Source organism: Aethina tumida, chromosome 7 (assembly GCF_024364675.1).
Source record: "Aethina tumida isolate Nest 87 chromosome 7, icAetTumi1.1, whole genome shotgun sequence".
Classification (NCBI taxonomy): Eukaryota; Metazoa; Arthropoda; class Insecta; order Coleoptera; family Nitidulidae; genus Aethina; species Aethina tumida.
In genome coordinates, this window is record NC_065441.1 from 9497171 (window position 1) to 9515960 (window position 18790).

General features: G+C 28.2%; 2 protein-coding genes across 2 annotated transcripts in view; one reads left to right on the forward strand and one right to left on the reverse strand.

Moving 5' to 3' along the window:
* Positions 1 to 83: 83 nt before the first annotated feature.
* LOC109596454 (neuronal acetylcholine receptor subunit alpha-7-like) lies at positions 84 to 2401 on the forward strand. Its single transcript, XM_020012004.2, has 8 exons — positions 84 to 215; positions 387 to 541; positions 706 to 889; positions 1044 to 1260; positions 1342 to 1476; positions 1635 to 1834; positions 1941 to 2079; positions 2181 to 2401. The coding sequence occupies exons 1-8, from the start codon at positions 108 to 110 to the stop codon at positions 2399 to 2401; spliced, it is 1359 nt and encodes a 452-aa protein (XP_019867563.2). The 5' UTR covers positions 84 to 107.
* A 1347-nt stretch (positions 2402 to 3748) lies between these two features.
* LOC109596473 (neuronal acetylcholine receptor subunit alpha-7) overlaps positions 3749 to 18790 on the reverse strand; it is a 39873-nt gene continuing 24831 nt past the window's right edge. Inside the window, exons 5-9 of the mRNA XM_020012025.2 lie at positions 12921 to 13137; positions 11993 to 12127; positions 8166 to 8371; positions 6498 to 6639; positions 3749 to 4081 (exon numbers count right to left, since the gene is read on the reverse strand). Coding sequence (XP_019867584.1) covers positions 3861 to 4081; positions 6498 to 6639; positions 8166 to 8371; positions 11993 to 12127; positions 12921 to 13137 — 921 coding nt within the window. The 3' untranslated portion in view covers positions 3749 to 3860. The remainder of the gene's footprint in view (positions 4082 to 6497; positions 6640 to 8165; positions 8372 to 11992; positions 12128 to 12920; positions 13138 to 18790) is intronic.

The window sequence follows — 18790 nt, forward strand, 5'->3', positions numbered from 1 at the left end:
TTATTTAAAATGTCATCAATTAATAGGCCAATCAATGGAATGATTTTATATTTTAATATCTTTCAGGAATTTTATTATGCCAAGGTGACGAAAATGAAGCTAGACTAATGCGTCACCTAATGAAAAACTATGATGCAGCCGTTCGACCAGTATCAAATTCCTCATTGGCTCTAAGCGTCATTTTTGGAATTTCTTTGCACCACATTATAGATGTAGTAAGTAGTACGTCATATTTCTAAATTTTGGTTTTTTATAACATTGAAACAAGGAAAATATTTTAATACATAAAATGACATAAAAACAAGTAAAATTGAAATATTTTGATGTTCACATTCGTTATTAACAAATAATGTAATAATTTATCAGTAACAAACTTTTTTTTGGAGGACGAGAAGAACCAAATTTTAACTACTAATTGCTGGCTTACTCAAATATGGGTAGATCACCATTTAAAATGGAACCCCTCCGAATTTGCCGGGATCAAAGTAATCCGGATCCCCTACAATCGTGTTTGGCGACCTGATCTAATCCTTTACAACAAGTAAGTTTATGTAGTAATGTCTCTTCAATCTTTTCAAGACATTTCTCAAAGTTTTTTGTAAATGAATGAACGACAAATGATCTAACAGTTCTCTATTTTGTATCTATTAAATTCATAAAATAATTTTATATTTTTGTAAAATTTATTAAGGAGATATTTTTCAGCGCCGACCCTCAGTTCCAGACGTCTGTGATTAACACAAACGTCATAGTGTCCAGCACGGGAGAAGTGGAATGGCTCAGCCATGGCATCTATCGTTCTTCATGCGACATCAACGTTGAATATTTTCCTTTCGATTTGCAAATCTGCTACATGAAATGGGCGTCATGGACCTACGACGGTTATCAGGTAATTTACAAATATTTACAATTTAGATGTTTCAGAGCTTGACATTCTATCTGCCTATTGCCAAACCTGTAACTTTATTGATAGTGGGGAGAAGTTGAAGAAAATAGCCAAAATATATTCTTTGTTCATTGAAAATATAATTTATTTCTTCCAGTTAGAACTCATAAAACAAACAGAAGAAGGCGACGTAAGCAACTATCAAGCTAACGGAGAGTTTGACCTGATAAGTTTTTCATCTACAAAACATGTTAAATATTACTCTTGTTGTCTTGAACCTTACCCAGATATAACCTACACAATAAAACTACGACGCAGACCTCTATTTTACGTATTTAATCTCATCTTACCGTGCATACTAATAAATTGCATAGGTAAGTAAATTATATTAAAATATAATGTACTAGCAAACTGGTGGCAAATAATAACTTAAAATATTATTTCCACTGTTACAGCCTTATTAGTCTTTTACGTACCATCCGAATCTGGTGAAAAAGTTACTCTTGGAATTAGTGCCCTTTTGTCAATGACAGTGTTTCTAATGACGATCCGGGAGAGTTTACCACCAACAGAAAAAACACCCTTAATTAGTAAGTTAATGTTATAGGCATTTTTATAAAATGTTATATTAAACAAATGTATTTCTATATTTAACTTTTCGTAAATCTTGATTGGGAACAATTTGTTGTTGCTTAATGAGACGTAATTATATATTAAACTTCTTTTTATTTCTTTTTTTATCTTTTAGGCATGTACTATGGTGTTACCATATGTTTAGTAACTTTCGCAACAGGGTTGTCAGTCGTTACACTAAATATTTACTATAGTGGAGTGCAGGACACGGCTATTCCCAAATTCGTCAGATCAGTAGTACTAAATAAGTTGGCCCCTATAGTTTTTCTGAAATTTGGAAAGCACAGGACCAGACATCGAAACTCTCCAATTCAAGTACTATAAACAAATTAAAGACATTACTTTTAAAGATACTTATTATAATAACTAATAAAGAAAATTTCCTCTGGATATTCACGTAACTCTTAATATATTATTTCAGGAAATCAATCCTCAAACAGGTACCAGATTAGATTGTGGTTGGTTGTATTCCGACAAACTTTATCAAGAAGATAGATATTATCTTAAACACCGACAAGAAAGATCACCCAAATTTATTCTTAGACACCGTCCAGAACTAGGTAATGTATTAAAAAGCAAATTTTATTGCATTTGTTACCGTCGTAGTAATACTGTTTAAAATTATCAGTAAGCGATTATAATTTTTCAATTTATTTTTCAGATGGATTCGAGAACCAGATTATTCGAATACTGAATAAAATTCAAATAAGTGTAGATCGAAATGAACAGAGACTTGCGGAACAAGATAGAAGAAATAATATAGAACTAGAATGGAAACAAGTATCCATTGTTTTAGATCGGTTTCTACTTGCTGTATTTATGTTAATTACAGTAATTAGCACCACAACGATTCTCTGTAGAAGTCCTCAAGAACAGGCTTAATGAGCTGAATCTTTAATTAATATTGTAGTTATAAAATGAGTTTGAAAATTGCTAAAATTATTTTTATTTGTTATTATTTGTATTACATTAAATAAATCCAACAATTTATAAAACAAAAGACATCTTCTTTAATTAACCTCTTTCATTGAATTTCCCAAATTGAAAAATCTAGTAACAAAATATTCTTGTATAACAAAACCGTTAACTTTCCCGAGGACACTTAGTAGCAATCAGTTTGGAATATTTTCATTGTTTCATTTGGTGTAACTAAATATAATTTCATTGATTCCTATTTTAAACAAATTATTTTTATAAGGGATTGAACATTCTCTAAAAATATAATTCTTTTCCAAAGTCAGTCAAAAGCAGTCACTGTGGCTCCTTATCACAAATTTGTCAGAGCAACATCTCTAGGAACTAACACAACAAAAATATAATGTTTTTTGATACTTAAAAATCATGTTCCTTACACATCGTCATCCAAAAATTATTTTAGTATGTCAGATCTCCAGTAATAAAAAAAAACAACACTTTCATCTTAACCATAAGACTGAATAGCGATAATTGTAAGAAATTAAAATGGAGCTACAGAATAATAACCTGCCTCTTAGTTCATGTTGATGCGTTTATTCAATCTGTAGGCTCTGCTTATGAGGACTCTAATTAAAAATTGACGTTATTTGGTGCACTGTAGATTAAAGTGTGTAATTTAGGAAACTAACATCATAGATACAAAATATTTCCTTAACTGAGAATTCATTGAATGAAATTGCAGCAACTTAAGTCAACATTTTAAAACCATTAAGTTATTCATTTGTTTAAAGAAAGTACAAATTTTTAAAATAATATTCCCAATAAAATTTAAAATTGTTAATGAAAATAAGTTGTCAAATTTAAGAAACACAGTATTTATTTATTTTTCTTAATATGTACAGCTTTTAGAAAGTCATGCTTAGTCTCATAGTTCATTTAATTTATTTAATTTACATAATTATTTTATCATCAATTTGTATATTATACAATTCTCTTACAGTCCTTGTTTCTTCTATTTAGATTAGTGACAGTGGTAAGTCTAAAAATTAAGCATAAGCTTAAATTTCAGATTTCGAGTTTGGTGTTCAGTGTATTCCACACTCATTATCCAAACCATTATACTATACTGTAGAAAAAACCAGATCTTATGTAGTATTTTTGTTATTCAAATAAACAGTTGACTAAAATAAACACCACTTTTAATTTTAATATGTTTTATTATGCATTAGCGACATATATTTTTACTAATGACTGATATATATTTTATAGTAGTCAGACACCTATAAACAATTGACATACTTGATTGAACAAATTCAAAATTCACCAATAATAATCACAACACACCTTTGTCGCTTTCCGCAACGAAATCCGCACAACCGGAAATTGAATTATTAATTTAATTAAATATATTGAACAATACCATACATTAAGTCTGATCCTGGGGACTTCTGCACAAAATTGTTGTGGTGCTGATTATTGTGATTAGTAGGAACACCGCCAGAAGGAACCGATCCAATACGATGGACGCCTGTTTCCATTCTAATTCTGTGATATCTCGTCTGTCCTGATCCATCAATCTCTGTTCGTTTCTATCTATGCTCGCGTGTACTTTGTTCAGGATCCGTATGATCTGGTTCTCAAATGCATCTGCAACATGAAATGGAATATTATTTGTTTATTCAGTGATGGGCATAATGGCTGAGTACATTGTGTTTGCTGCCAATCAACATTTTAATCAAATATGCTTAGAATACATATCAACTGTTCACATTTTTAAATTAATTAAAATTGTACAGAAACATAAAACACATAATTATTACCACACTTTTTCTTCTTCCCACACAAATGTTTATTAAAGTCAGTAAAATTCCGTTTCCTCGTTAGTCCATAAATGTTATTGAAATCTGATTACAGATAGTATCGCATACATAAGAAGCACCAATCACACATTGTCACGTGCTAATCATGCACAATCACGTGTAAATCACGCAGTGATGTTTAATTAGTGTGGATTGTTATTGCAAACAAAAATGGTGAAATTAAGCGAAGAAACGAGTATGCATATTATAAAAGTTCAAGGGAAAAATATATTTGAAATATCTTGGGAGTTAAATATATAATTATTTTCTAAAATCAGAATAATATTAATTAAGAATAATTTAATATATGCCATTTAAATAATCGTTTTAAATATTGTAGTTGTATAACAATTTCAACAATACACGGAGAGTATTCTCTGAATAACTACACATAAAGTATTAATTCATAAATTGCCGTTTTAGCGATTTTTCGTCATTTTAGACCTTGGTCATTTGGTAGTTAGATAATTGAGTCATTTGATCATTAAGTAATTCATTCAGTAAGTCATTTTTTGTAAATTTTTACGTTTTAATAATTTTTTTGGGATTGTTTTATTATATATAAATGCATACATATAAATATTACACACAATGTTTATAAAATTTGGTATGTACACTTGTCCAAGAGTATAAAAATTAATTAGATGTTGAAATTTGTCGAAGAGTGCATTAAATTTATAAAATGCAGACACAATTTAGTATTCAATTCACATTTGTAAGGTTTAAAGCTTTCTTTCACTCATTTCAAATGTTAGTACGAAGGCCTAAGTGTAATAAAGGGCGTATTGTTGGATTAAAGAGACAGGACTTTCGTTTCTGGCAATCGCCAATAAGATAAACCAGAGTCGAAATACTGCTTGGAATTGTTGGAGAGTGTGGTCTTCAGCATATAACGCCGCCTTCCATATTTTGCTTTGGCTTCCTCAAACAGTGATGAATTCTGATTTTGTTTGATTATGAATTATAGTCCTATTGTGGTGGAGGTTGTCTTTGAGGTTCTATTACCATCTATACATGCCGGAAATTATACAACCAAATTTGGTTCATTACCTTAGGACCCTTCAAAATGCGGTTTTCTAAGAGACATCATATTGCAAGAGTTACTTTAAAGGTAATTTGAGGGAATATTATTAAAAATGTTCAGTAAAAAAAATGTTCCCTTTGCGCCATTTTAACCATAAAATGGAAGTTAAAAAAAATAACACGTTCATTAAAAAATTTAGAAGTATCATTAAATTATCAACTGGGATAAAACACAAGTATTATCAGCCAAAACTTAAAAATGAGCTTGTTAAAATTAATTAAAACATTCCGTGCAATTTAAGATAAAAAATTTGCGGTCGGACGGAATACAAATGACACCAAAATACATCAGTGCCAAGCTACTGAATATGCCGAGCCGTAATCCAAATGACATGACAATTATGGTAAAGCTCATGATGTGAGAGGTTCAAGGTAGTTCGAGTATATTACCGACCAAATTTATCGTAATATTAGTTTGAACACAAACATGTATTAGGGTGGTGCAAGTAATGTTGCTTAAACTCGCATCAAATGAAATTAATTCCAGGTTATGCGTAAATTTCAATTAAATGTTAATATGACGTCGAATATTGAATTATTGCATATCCGTATGGGGACTGAAGTAAAATATAAATTTTATCATTTTAATTTATTATTTACCTGTATTATGTACGAAATGATATAAATTATTCTTTTTGAACTTCATATTAATAAACATTTTAATTACTTTGGCAATGACTTCTCGATTTAAGTGAGCCCGGATATTTATTTACTTTTTTATTCGACTTTAGATTACTTCGGAACTTTTTAAACTAATTACTTTTTAAATTAACATTAACTTGAAACGAAGGGAGAAATAAACAATTTATATAAATAGAATGAGTTATAAAGAATTTGAATTTAACCTGATAAAACTTGAAAATGATGAATGATGAAAATCTATAACAGAGATGCTTTTACACCGTGTTTTCAAACTTTGATTAAAAATTTCAAATTGTAATAACGTTGCTGCATCTGAGAAATATATAAAATTAAAAAAATACTCTCACAGTATATAATAGTAATAATTCCATACTTCAAAAGTATTTTTTCTTATGATTCAATTAGTTCACCACAAATAACAGTAATGTTAACAGAAGCAACAATTTAGGTATGTGGGTATGTGTGCGTGTGTGAATTACCTAATTCACCTGAACGGTGTCTGGGGAGAAATCTGGGTGATCTTTGCTGTCGTTGTTGTAAGCAATATCCGTCTTCTTGAGGAAGTTTATCTGACCATGGCCAAGGACAATCTAATCTCGTACCCGTTTGAGGATTAATTTCCTGAAACATTATTTTATGTCAATATTTTTGTTACATATCCCATTTTCTAACGCAAAAAAACTTGTTTATTGGATTATGCATATATTGAAATCCAATGTAAGTAGTACAGAACATATTTAATACATTTTAATAAATTGCTAGAATTATGACCACCACTATATATAAAATGGACATGAACAACTATACATAACATGGACAATTGTTACGTTTGATTTATCAATAAATCGAAAGACGATATTGACAAACATTAAATTAAATGCCTTTTGTCCACATGTGAAAAAAAAGCGAATATTGGTGAACATAGGGTTCTGTAAAGAGGATCTTAATCGCCAATAGAAAAGAAATACCGAATTTAAATATTTCTTTTTGATGTAAATTGCAAATGATTAAGGACATCTAAATAGTTTTACTAAGATCAATTTTCTGATTGCATTGTATATTGTAAAAGTAAGATTGTTGAAAAATTCTGATTTATTTTACATGTTTATAATGGAAAATTTAGATTGATTAAAAGTCCTCATGAAATATTATTTATTCTGTTGTACCTATTTATATCTGTCAGTGAACAATAACAAATATTCCAAAGATCAGTTGCATTTTATCAAACATTACTATTGTTGTTTTCTGGCTTTTCTAACAAAAAAATGAAAAATTGAATAACATAATCGATGTAAATAATAGACTAATAAGATAATTTATATTTCATTCAACGGTAGATAAAATAATCGGGATGAAAAATTCAAATTTCAAAAAAGCTGTGATAAATAAAAAACATGAATGGAGTGTAACTCTGTCTGATGAATCAATATAGGCTTAATTTATGGAGAATAAAGCTTTACAATACGGACGGTACGATTTTAACGTACAAAACAAGGAAAATAGGTATGACAATGAGAAGACGTATATTAAATTATTTTTAAAAACTTATAAACATATACATAGTTTTATTTTTACAAAAATCCACTGAAGAAAAATTACTGTTAAATATAGGAATTAGTGTTTTGCATGATTTAGGAATTAATCAATAAAAACATAATGAAAATATTCGTTACTGCACGATGCAGATTACTTTTGAAAACAAAAAAAACTGCTTTTTAATTGTCATGACTGAAGTACGTATTCAATATCTCACACAGAGAATTCATTAAGATAAAACCATTGAATAGGTCTATGATGCATTGTTATATCTGTCAATAGGATCAAACGATTCATTTTATATGGAGTAGTGTAATTAGTAAATTAGAGCGTATTGCAATTATTCTAGCACAACATACAAAGAATTAAAAGTTTATTTCAAGGATATATGAATATTTATTCAGTGTGCAGAAGCTGTGAATAAATAACTTATCTTTCTAAAAATGAAATAATTTTTCACAACATGAAAAGTTAATTGTATAAATACGTAAGTAAATAAAAAATACGTTCTTAATATTAGAAGATAAACGAAATGTGGTTGTAAATATTTACCATCCATTTAATCTTATTCGAAAGCAATATATTGAATTCGTCAATAATACAACACTTACCTGCATTTGAGAATTTCGATGTCGGGTGCTGCCGGCGTGCGCTTCGAACTTCATGAACACCAAAGGAGCTAATTTATTGAGCACTACAGATCGGATGATCTTCGGAACGGCTGAACCTCTCACACCTCTGTGGTAGATGTTTAGGGTAACGACTGATAATCCAGATGCGAATGACACTAAACAAATACTGACTCCGTAGTACATGCCTGAAATATATCAATACAATCATTAAATTAAAACTATGTTTAATTATAATTACGACTTTTAGTACAGCCAAATAAAACTGCTCATTTTAATAATCATTACAATTTTAACTACTGTAAAATTAATATAATACTATTACTGGTGTATGAATAATGGCAATAATAAATTTATTAATAAAATTAAATACATCGCATCTGTCCCGAACAATTATTGGGCCACGTTTTAATATAATATATGATATATAACGAATTCATCTATCAAATATCAAATATTAATTTTATTAAAGTACTATTTAAAAAAACAAATTATTAATTATTAATTAATTTAAGTGAAAATATGGGACCTACAGAATTTTATACATAATGAATCATAAAAAGATACATCTCAATTGGTTAAACAAAATATTATTTATCCATAAATTCAATCAATTAAATTTTGTATAAGGTTTTCCAAACTTTCAACGACAATTATTAATAATTTATAAATTTTAAAATATTATTTTTTTAATATTAGTTTGTTATAAATATTTTTACTAATCTCATAGTTCGTCAAAGTAAAGTCGAAATAGTTCTATCGGATTTTGTTTCAGAAATAACTTCAACTGAATACGACACATTTCATAAGCAGAACTAATTTGTAACTTACTTATTAAATTTAACTTATTTTATAAGTTTTATGTTTTCAAAGGAGATATTAATTACATTATTAAAATTATAATGAATAGAGGACTTATAGCTAGAATAAATATATATTATATTATTTTCTCAAGATTGCAGTGACTAACAAACCATAATATCCAATAATCTATTAAACATTTCAGATAATAGTGATTCAGGGATTAAAAGGAATTATTCATAGAAGTACATTATTGTTGGTAGTGATGTAAAGCATTCCCTCTACCCTTGTGTCATACATAATTTAATACTAAAGTTTACTTCAGTTTGTTAGATGTATTACATTCAATCTGCATTTATACACTCAACTTCAAACATATGTATATACATACACCTACTATGTACTTGACAGAAGCACTCAAAGTTCAGAGGATAAGACATAACATACTCTTGTTGTTCAAAGTATAGATTTCCGCTTATGTGATACTGTACAGATCCATTAAACTCGCACGTTTTTTAAATACAAATTCAGTAATTCTGAACGTATAATATATAAGTATCGTGACGATTCTTATTTTATTTTCTTCTTTACTAATTTTTAATGTTCCACATAAATGAATTCTGTAAAAATTATGCGTCTTTGAAATTAGAAGTCCATTCAAACAAAGAGTCATTTTCATTCAGTTCCCTCAATAGATGTATTATCTGTAAGTTGCAGGCAAAACCCGTTGATTGATTTGATATCTAATTTTTCAAAAATAAGTTTAAGTAATTATCGAGTTTCCCAATTTTGTCTGACCACAAACTAATTGAAATGGGTTACAATATCCAAACTTTCCAAACATTTAGGTTTTCTGTAATATCCCGAAGGTAGTAATTTGTCACCTTAAAAAAAAAATACGTATTCTATTTGAATAACTTTGCCCACTGTTGTTTCTTTTCTCATAATTGTGTATTCGTACTGATAAAATAAATAACAAGCGTAAATAAAAGTCTGTTTTCAAAGCTCATTGACCATATTATTACTGAAATTGCCTTGGTTACACAAAGCTTAACAAAAGTATCAAAGAAAAATGCCTTCAGTGTTAGTTTAACGATAGGCCTGAAGCTGAGGTATTTGTAGACTCAGCTACTATTCCTACAAAATAAGCCAGCCAACCTTAAAGAAATGAATCGTAAAAGATAAAAATGGATTTATTGATAATAAGTTTTCGTTATGAAATATACTCGCCTTTATAAAAGTTGTTAAAACTAAATTCAATAAACCTAGAATTAATAATGAAAAATCATAAATCACCACAAATTGTGCAATTTATATTTTGTTAGAATATCTCCATTGTATTTCTAAGTATTAACAATTTAAATGTAATTAAAACACATGTTTGTACTTGGTGTTCCGATATCGGATGTATTCGATCTGTTGATCCGTTTTAAAATTTAAAGTACACATAAACAAAATTAAAACGCTGAAAAGCTGATACGTGGAAATTGCCGCAAGAGTTGAAATACTGAGCTTAATTTATGCTTTGAATCTGGTTCGAACAGAATTTCAGCTCTTTGATTTGTCATTTGTCAATGCTTGAAATTAAGATATTTTTTAGTGAACTGATATTGATTGAACAAGTTTTTTTATTTTCAAGTGACGTTACTTTCAAAAGGAATTAACATCAAAAATCATAACACTGTATATTAATAATTTAATAAAAAATGTATAATATTTAAATGATATCAGTAAAAAAGAGAATTATTATTTTGTTACAGAAATTATTTTAATTTTTTTCATTTTACATTTTAAAAAGAAATCTATTTAAAAATTCATTTACACTTGAACAAATTCAATAATAATTTAACACAAGAATTACTTACCCTTTTTTGCCTGACACTGATGGAATTTCATTGAAAACTTGTAAAATTCAAATTAATTTTAGACATAGAAACCATTTCGTTTCAGTTCATCGTAATTTTGCTTTTGTGTTTTTGTTCCGAGTATGCCGTTATTTCAACACAATTTAAAACCCTTCCGCAAATGAAAAATATTCCGTTTTGAGTGTCGTGACACCACTTTATATTTTCCTTCTAGGTTAAATGGACTCTTTTAAATTATAATTTTAAAGAACCAATTTTAAAATGCCTCAGATTTCACTTACTTCTGTTATTTTTAACGCTCTATTTTTGTCGTGCTTGTAGAAAGGGTTGTGTCACAGGAACAGACGAGTTTACAAAAGACGAATAAACAAATTCAAAAGTTTCTTTTGCCAACGTTTAAAGTAAGATCAAAAACAAAAAAAAAATTAAGTTTTAATAACGCGAAACTTTTCGAATTCGAATGTATACTTAAAACAAAAGAAAATATTATATATACAAAAAAAATCACCTTTATAATCGACAATTTTTTGCCAATGCTTTACCAGCAACTGAAGAAGTGAACAATGTCAGTTCCTCTTCACTATTAATACGTTTATTATGTAAATTACTGGACAATATTACTGGATAATAGTCACAAGAAGAAATATTTGGCCTATGTGATAGATGAAGTATCTTCTCATTTAACACTTTGAAGTTTCTGTTGAGTCTAATGCCCTAAACTTTTTGCCCGAGACAGTTGGTACAGATTTCAGGACTTAATATTCATCTTCAAGGCATTCATTCCCACTTCGCCTCCATCACTTACAGCATTTTCTCTAAATGCATTGTAAATGTGATCTGACACTTCTTGTTACTTTAAGCTAGTTTTACATACAAAATTTTAACCTCAAAAAATCTGGGAAAAATACTTAATATTATATCCATAAAGAACATGTTTTTTTTTATTAAAAACACTAAAAAAATATAAACAATTAGTAATATAATTTAAATTAATATTTTACCTTTAGGCAGATTATTCAACTAATTTGTTAAAGCTCCTAGAAAAGAGTATTACCCAATTTCTTAAAGTCGCTTGTAAATCAGACGCATTTCAAAACAAACAAAACCGAGGAATTTTACTCCAAACAACAATGGGGAACTTACTGATTAAGGGAGTTTTTTCTGTCGGTGGCAAAGTCTCTCGGATAGTCATAAGAAACACTGTCATCGACAAAAGTGCACTGATTCCAAGTGTAACTTTTTCCCCAGACTCAGATGGAACGTAGAACACCAACAATGCTGTAACAAACAAAAAAATAAATATTATTAGGAAAAATGGGAGGTGATAATATTAAAATATTTATCATGGAAACTGTATGCGAAAGATGTGGGGTTGTCCTTTCATTTTCATCCTAATGAATTTATGTATGAGAATGTGATTTCTAAGGAAATATGAGAACGTGTGTATAATTCTCGAGTTTTGTATGAATGAATGGGATTACAATTTCTTTACGACACCATTTCCTGTAACACATAAAGAGTGTCTTGTTATCTACAAAATATAAACATGTATAGAAGGTAATCTTAAAATTATATCACTTGAAAGCGAAATAAAGGATAAGATCTGATGTCGAAATAGGGTATTTTTAGAAAGCCCAAAGGGTCAAGATCAATTATGGTTCTGGATCCTTGTTTATATTGCTCTATCCTTGGAGTCCGTCTGTTTGTTTAACAGGACAACCAAGAGGTCCAAATGCAATAAGGACGTTGGCCGTTATCTCCATTCATACAACCAGATTGTTATGAAGAAGGTCTCGCCGTTGTTTTTGCATAAAATCAATTTTCAGTGTATTGTAAAATGTCTTTTCACACTTGATCCTGAAATAATTTCAGACATTAAAGGAACAATTCAATCAACAAATTTTTATTGAATTCTCGTTGTAATTGGTAAATAAATATTTGTTTTCTCCTGTTTGGAAGCACAAATATATTTTTTAAATTAGATTTGAAGTCTGTCTACAGAAAGTTCGTGTAAATAGACTGGTCTTTTAACTTTTACTATCATCATGTTTCAATCTTGTATTTATCTTACCTATTCCATTTATTAGTATGCAGGGCAGGATGAGGTTGAATACGTAAAACAAAGGCCTACGCCGCAGTTTTATAGTGTAGGTTATGTCTGGGTAAGGTTCAGGACAACACGAATAATACTCTATATGTTTTACAGACGAAAAACTGACTAAGTCAAATTCCCCATTTGCCTGATAGTTGCTTACATCTCCTTCTTCAGTTTGTTTTACGAGTTCCACCTGTAATGAAAGAGAACATTTATTAAATAAAAAATTTGGGTTACTTCAAAAACCTCACGTACAAAAAATAAACACTCGCGTTCAATGAATAAAAAAATATTCTGAAACAATGTTATACGTTATAACGATTAAATATATGGTATTTTTGGTCTAGAAATGCACTGTAACAGTGGCAAATTGTTTTTTACTAACGATAAGGAAGCCAGTTTAGGCCAGCACAAAAAGGGAAACCGGCTCTATTGAATGGAAAATTTAAATTCATACAACCAATATGTCATTCTATAGCCAAGTCTCCGACCATAACTGTAACATATAGAGATTCCTCTTATCTAATTTAGAATTAGAGTAACTCGCTTCGGATTTCGATCTATTCAATTCAATAAATGTTTTTTGAATTACTTTTCAGCCCTCTATAGCATTTCGAATCAATAAGACATTAGCTGCTTTAATTTTTATGGATATAGATTCATTGATTGATATTCTTTTATAATTCCTTTTTAATATCATAACAGAGGATATTAAATTTAAGAAGGGAGACCTAAATAGTAGTTTTAATTTTCTTTATTCCCCTCTCAAATACGTAAGGAAAAATTTCATGGCTCGCGTTACCACCCAAAACATGTGAGAATGTTTATTAAATATTAAATAAGATCCCGAGAATGTATTAAATGTTAATAACTTCTTTTACATAAAATTTCATAAAGAGTAATCTCATATTTATTTTAATGCCGTACTTAGGCAGGTTATATTAAACGATTTTTTTTTATAAATAAATAAAATTATATACTTTAATTTTGTTTTATTTAATACCTCTTACAATATTTAATGGAACGAATTTTTCTAAATTATTTTTCTAATAATTTTTTAATTGTTATGTTATTGTGATAAAAGTTTTTATAAAAATGTGTAATTAGAAAAATTAATTAGTGAAAACAACTACACTGTACATTTATACAAAACATGTAATTATATTCATCATTTCCTTCCTGTTATGGACTAAAATATTATAACAATATTTGCATTTAATTGCATACTTTAATTTCTTTCACATCGCATAAAAGCTTGTCCAGCATAATATTTTTCTTGGAGAGGAATGTTCATTTACATGCATTAAATGAACAAAAATGTACATACGTACTGTATATAAAACACTTCTAAACCGCAACAGTAACTTGTCAGATCGTGCTTCTCTACTCATTTTACACATATTTGAAGAGAATCTACGACTTCCTTCGTGGCAATGATGTATGTATACGAACTTTTTTATATTATTTATTGCACATTTGGCAAATCATGTAAAGAATTTAAGATTAAAAAAAAGACAAACCATCATTTAGAAACAATTAATTATTTCTGCAGGAATAATCCAACTATTGAGTTACATACATGTCTGAAGTTGTTTTTGAAAGTAAGAACTCCAGGATTAAGTAGTCAAGTTAGATTTCCTTTGTTAAACATATTTGTACTAAAATAGTAGATAATCTGTTCTAATGTTTAGTTGATAGAAGAGCTTATAAACATGTGCTTGGGTTAGTCACTAATTTACTTACTGAAGTAAAAAATAATTGTGAAAATGAAACAACACATTTATTTAGTTAATATTAATAATATTAATTTTTGAAACATTAAATTATATATTAATTTAATCTAATATAGCCAACTAAGTCCATTTTTACAACTGTTCTTAAAAATGGCGAATGCGCAAACAATCCAATAATTTGTTACTATTAAACAAATTCTAAGAATAAATTAATTATATATTATATATATAAATATAATATAAAAGTAATTTATTTTATTCACTGTTAGATTCATTTTTAACAGGTAATATTTAAATTGTTTTAATTAATCAGTAAAGTAACCTTTAAAATACTATAAAAAATATGATCTTGATGTTTAATAAATGTTTAAATATCGTGAATGCACAAACAAATTGCATAATTACAACTACATCCAAAAGGCAATCAAGTTTTTTTGTTTCTCATCCACCATTTTTACAACTGTTGTTAAAAATGGCGAATGCGCAACCAGTCCAATACATATTTGAAAAAGTAGCTGTAAATACTTGTAAATATAAAATTGGATAAAGTGAAAATTTTCACATAGATCCCCCATGAATGAGACCTATAAATCAAAAAAGTAGTGAATGAAACCTTCCAAACACAAGTATGTAGTGAACCGATTCTAAGGATATTCAAAAGTTGATTGAACAACTTCCAAATTTAATTTCCCAGACATGTGTGATTGATGCTTCTGTAAAACTTTTTAATAAAAATAAATTTTATATATAATAATGTTATACGTTAATGTGATATTTTATTTATCAATATATAAATCGCATAATTATTGGTTTTCCAAAAACACAAATTTCATTGGTTACAATTTATCTTTTAACTCCACCGTTCTCTTACATAAATATAAAAATATTTAACTAAAACACTACTAATATTTCACAAGTTGCATATATGAAATCTTAAATATTAACTTAAATTACTTTTTCATTCAATTTTTATGTGCTCAAATAAACAAACTCCACTCTAAAGTTATTTCCAAGGGGAATTTGTGCTCAGGAATATGTTATTCTACGCAATATATTTCGATTTATTCTTTGAATTTATCATTTTCAAAACATGTAATGGAAATATGTCGTTAAATTTATTATACCATGCATTGTGCATATTCAGATATACGATTTTGGTATAAAAAAATATGTACATTACTGTTTCAGTCGATTTCTATAACCTATATATTGCAAAATATATTTTAATATTTCTGTATTAAACGTACTTTTTTAAAGCCTTTTATTCGGTTTCTAACTACTACTACTATTTATTTTTTCCCTACATTGTATCTAAAATATTCTCTTTGGTTTAGCTCAGTGTATTCAAGTGCTCTAACACCTACAAAAATTCAAAATGTTTTAATTTAAATGGCAAAGATGCATTAAAATGAACAACGTCAAGATAGTCTTGAAATTTGTACCAACAAATAAATTATGTTTGGAAATAGATTACTCATTAAACTGTGACAATTAATAAAAATACACTTATTTCAATTACATAAAAAAGTATCTTTCTTCTTCAGATAATAAAAAACATTCTGCTTTTTCATAACATTGCAAGAAAACGTGTCCCATTAGAGAATCAAATAAAATATGGAAAATTGTAATGATTCACCATATAATCCAAAAGTTTCTACAATTATTTTCTGAATAATACTACTAATAGTATTAGAGATGCATTTCCTTGATGTAAAAAGATCCAAACCATGATTCTTGACCAGTTCCTAACAAAATACACAGCTTGGGCATCATTACATCTAAATAGAATGGAATATTAAAACGGATATTACACAATATTATATATAATATATTTTAGGTCAGAAGTATGAGAAACATGTTACAGAATATTCCTTTTGATATGTGAAAAACTGTCATATATTTTACTTCACATATTTTAATAATAAATAATATTTCTTCGTTGTATTCACCCATAATATACAATATGTCCATCATTTTTAGCATTGAAAATGATAAAAAAATTAATTAACCGAATAAAATGTCTTTATTCATAAGAAATTGTTATAAATGAGTTCCGAGTTTTAGTAATTTATGTTACGTCTCTTTTGCCCGTCTACATGAAAAGTTTTACGAGTAAACCCAGTTTTTCAAAATTCCATTTCGATTATCATTCAGCAGCCAGTTATTTGAAAACTATAATACAATAAACTGATTTAAAAACTCGAGTTTTTTTAATGAATTTTTCGATAAAAAAAGCAAATTGCTAGGTTCGGCGTATATTACTCATTTCACCTGTCATCAAAAATTTGTTAAAATGACAATGACGAAGGATTATTTCCATATTTTCTGAATTATATAGCAGTTATCAGTTAAAACAGCCATAACAGAAATTTATAGATGCAATTTAAATTGGATGACCAGTGACTGACATTCAGAGCAACATAGTAATTACAGTTCCGGTGGACGTGACTTTGTACATCAGTTTTTGAATATCTAAATTTAATAATAAAAATATTTTCGATACAACTAATTTTGATATTAAAGTGCATTGCGTACCCTTCAATAATAATAATTATTAGTGGTATTAAACATTCGAAATGCTTTCTGTGTTTATTTATTTATTGGAAGCTTTTCTACGCCGAATTTAATATTTCCGACAGCGTAATACATCAAAGTTTTGCATTCAATAATAAGTTTCTCAATTCTTTTTTTTATTTATCAAACTTGACAGATGATGTTCTCACAGTTATAGTGAGTTGGAAATCAGAATATTAAAATTTTGATTTTTTATGTCTGCTATATATTTGAATCTAAAAAAAAAGATTCTCGCCACGTAGTTTGATAATTTTTTCGAAGTTCATTTTAAAGTTTAATTTAGGTGTAAATGGGGATATTGATTTGATTCATTCTTAGGTAGTAGATATCTGAAATTGGATTATGTAAAATACTTTCTTCAATCGTCTTTTGATATATTGATGCTCATTTTTAATTGAGTCAGTTCCCACAATTAGTAGTAGCAAATCTTAATTTAATAATCTTTAATAAATATGATGATAATTATGTACCGTGGTAAATAAACTTCTTTAGTTTTAAACTCGACAAATGGGTATTTGTGGTGGTATCTGTTTAAAACTTAGGTACATTCGAATTTCTTAAAGCCATCCCCAAAGAAATATTTAACGCCATTATAAATATTCATAAAATTAAATATTTGTGGTAAAATTTGCTAATTAAGTTAATAACAACTTCGTTCCTATATGCCGTACTTGTTCGACGACTAAAAAAAAGCAGAAAACTTAGTTATAACTTTTTTGTAATTTTTATTAAATTGCACGATGCAAATTGCGGTATTAAAAATTAATTTCAAACTCAACTGAACTTTCGACAGCAGGAAATTGTAATTTTGGTTAAAACCAATGACAAATTTATTTTGTTAAATTCTCTTTACACCTTAATTTCGAAGTCGCTGCTTATAAAGTTCTAATCAATAATCCGATTCAAGTACTAAGACAGACTGAAAATCAGAAGCGGCATGGTTTTTAGACGTATTGTGCGAAGCCAATATAACGTTTTGATTTAACGGTTTAAAGCGGATGTTGCCCTTGTTGAGAACATTGAAATTTCCACGATATCCCCGATGATTTTGTACTCAGCAATTTGCTGACACAAGAGTTGTGTAGTGAACTTAATAGCTACTTAAATGCCAGCATGAAATTACATGTTTAATATGAATTTCCAGGTTTCGATAATAATGAGTTTTAGACATTTATTGATTTTATTATTATGTCAAAATTTTCTTTCCACGTATATTGTGGTGGCGTAGATAGTATGACATGTAGATCCAAATTATCCAAGAAATTAAGATTAAAATTCTGAAATTTAAAAGGGAGAAATAGACATTTATATTTATTTTCTTTCCTCTGTATTTCTTATAGTCAGTTTCCACAGATGTCCAATTAACAATGACTTTCGACTGAGTTTTCTGAACTTAATACTAAGAAAACTGTATGATACTACAACGTTTTATTTGCAACATCCATCAAAGAAACAAGAAAACTTTGAAGAACTGATACTTACGAAACGTTAAAATTGTTTGAAACATCTTCTATAAGTTAGCCACTAATAAGTATATAG

Excerpts from the sequence above, each read along its gene's own strand:
- LOC109596454 (XM_020012004.2), top strand. The coding sequence starts at position 108 with ATGCGTCACCTAATGAAAAACTATGATGCAGCCGTTCGACCAGTATCA. Across the intron at positions 216-386 it reads TGCACCACATTATAGATGTA|GACGAGAAGAACCAAATTTT; the intron begins GTAAGTAGTACG and ends TTTTTTTTGGAG. Across the intron at positions 1,835-1,940 it reads ATCGAAACTCTCCAATTCAA|GAAATCAATCCTCAAACAGG; the intron begins GTACTATAAACA and ends ATATTATTTCAG.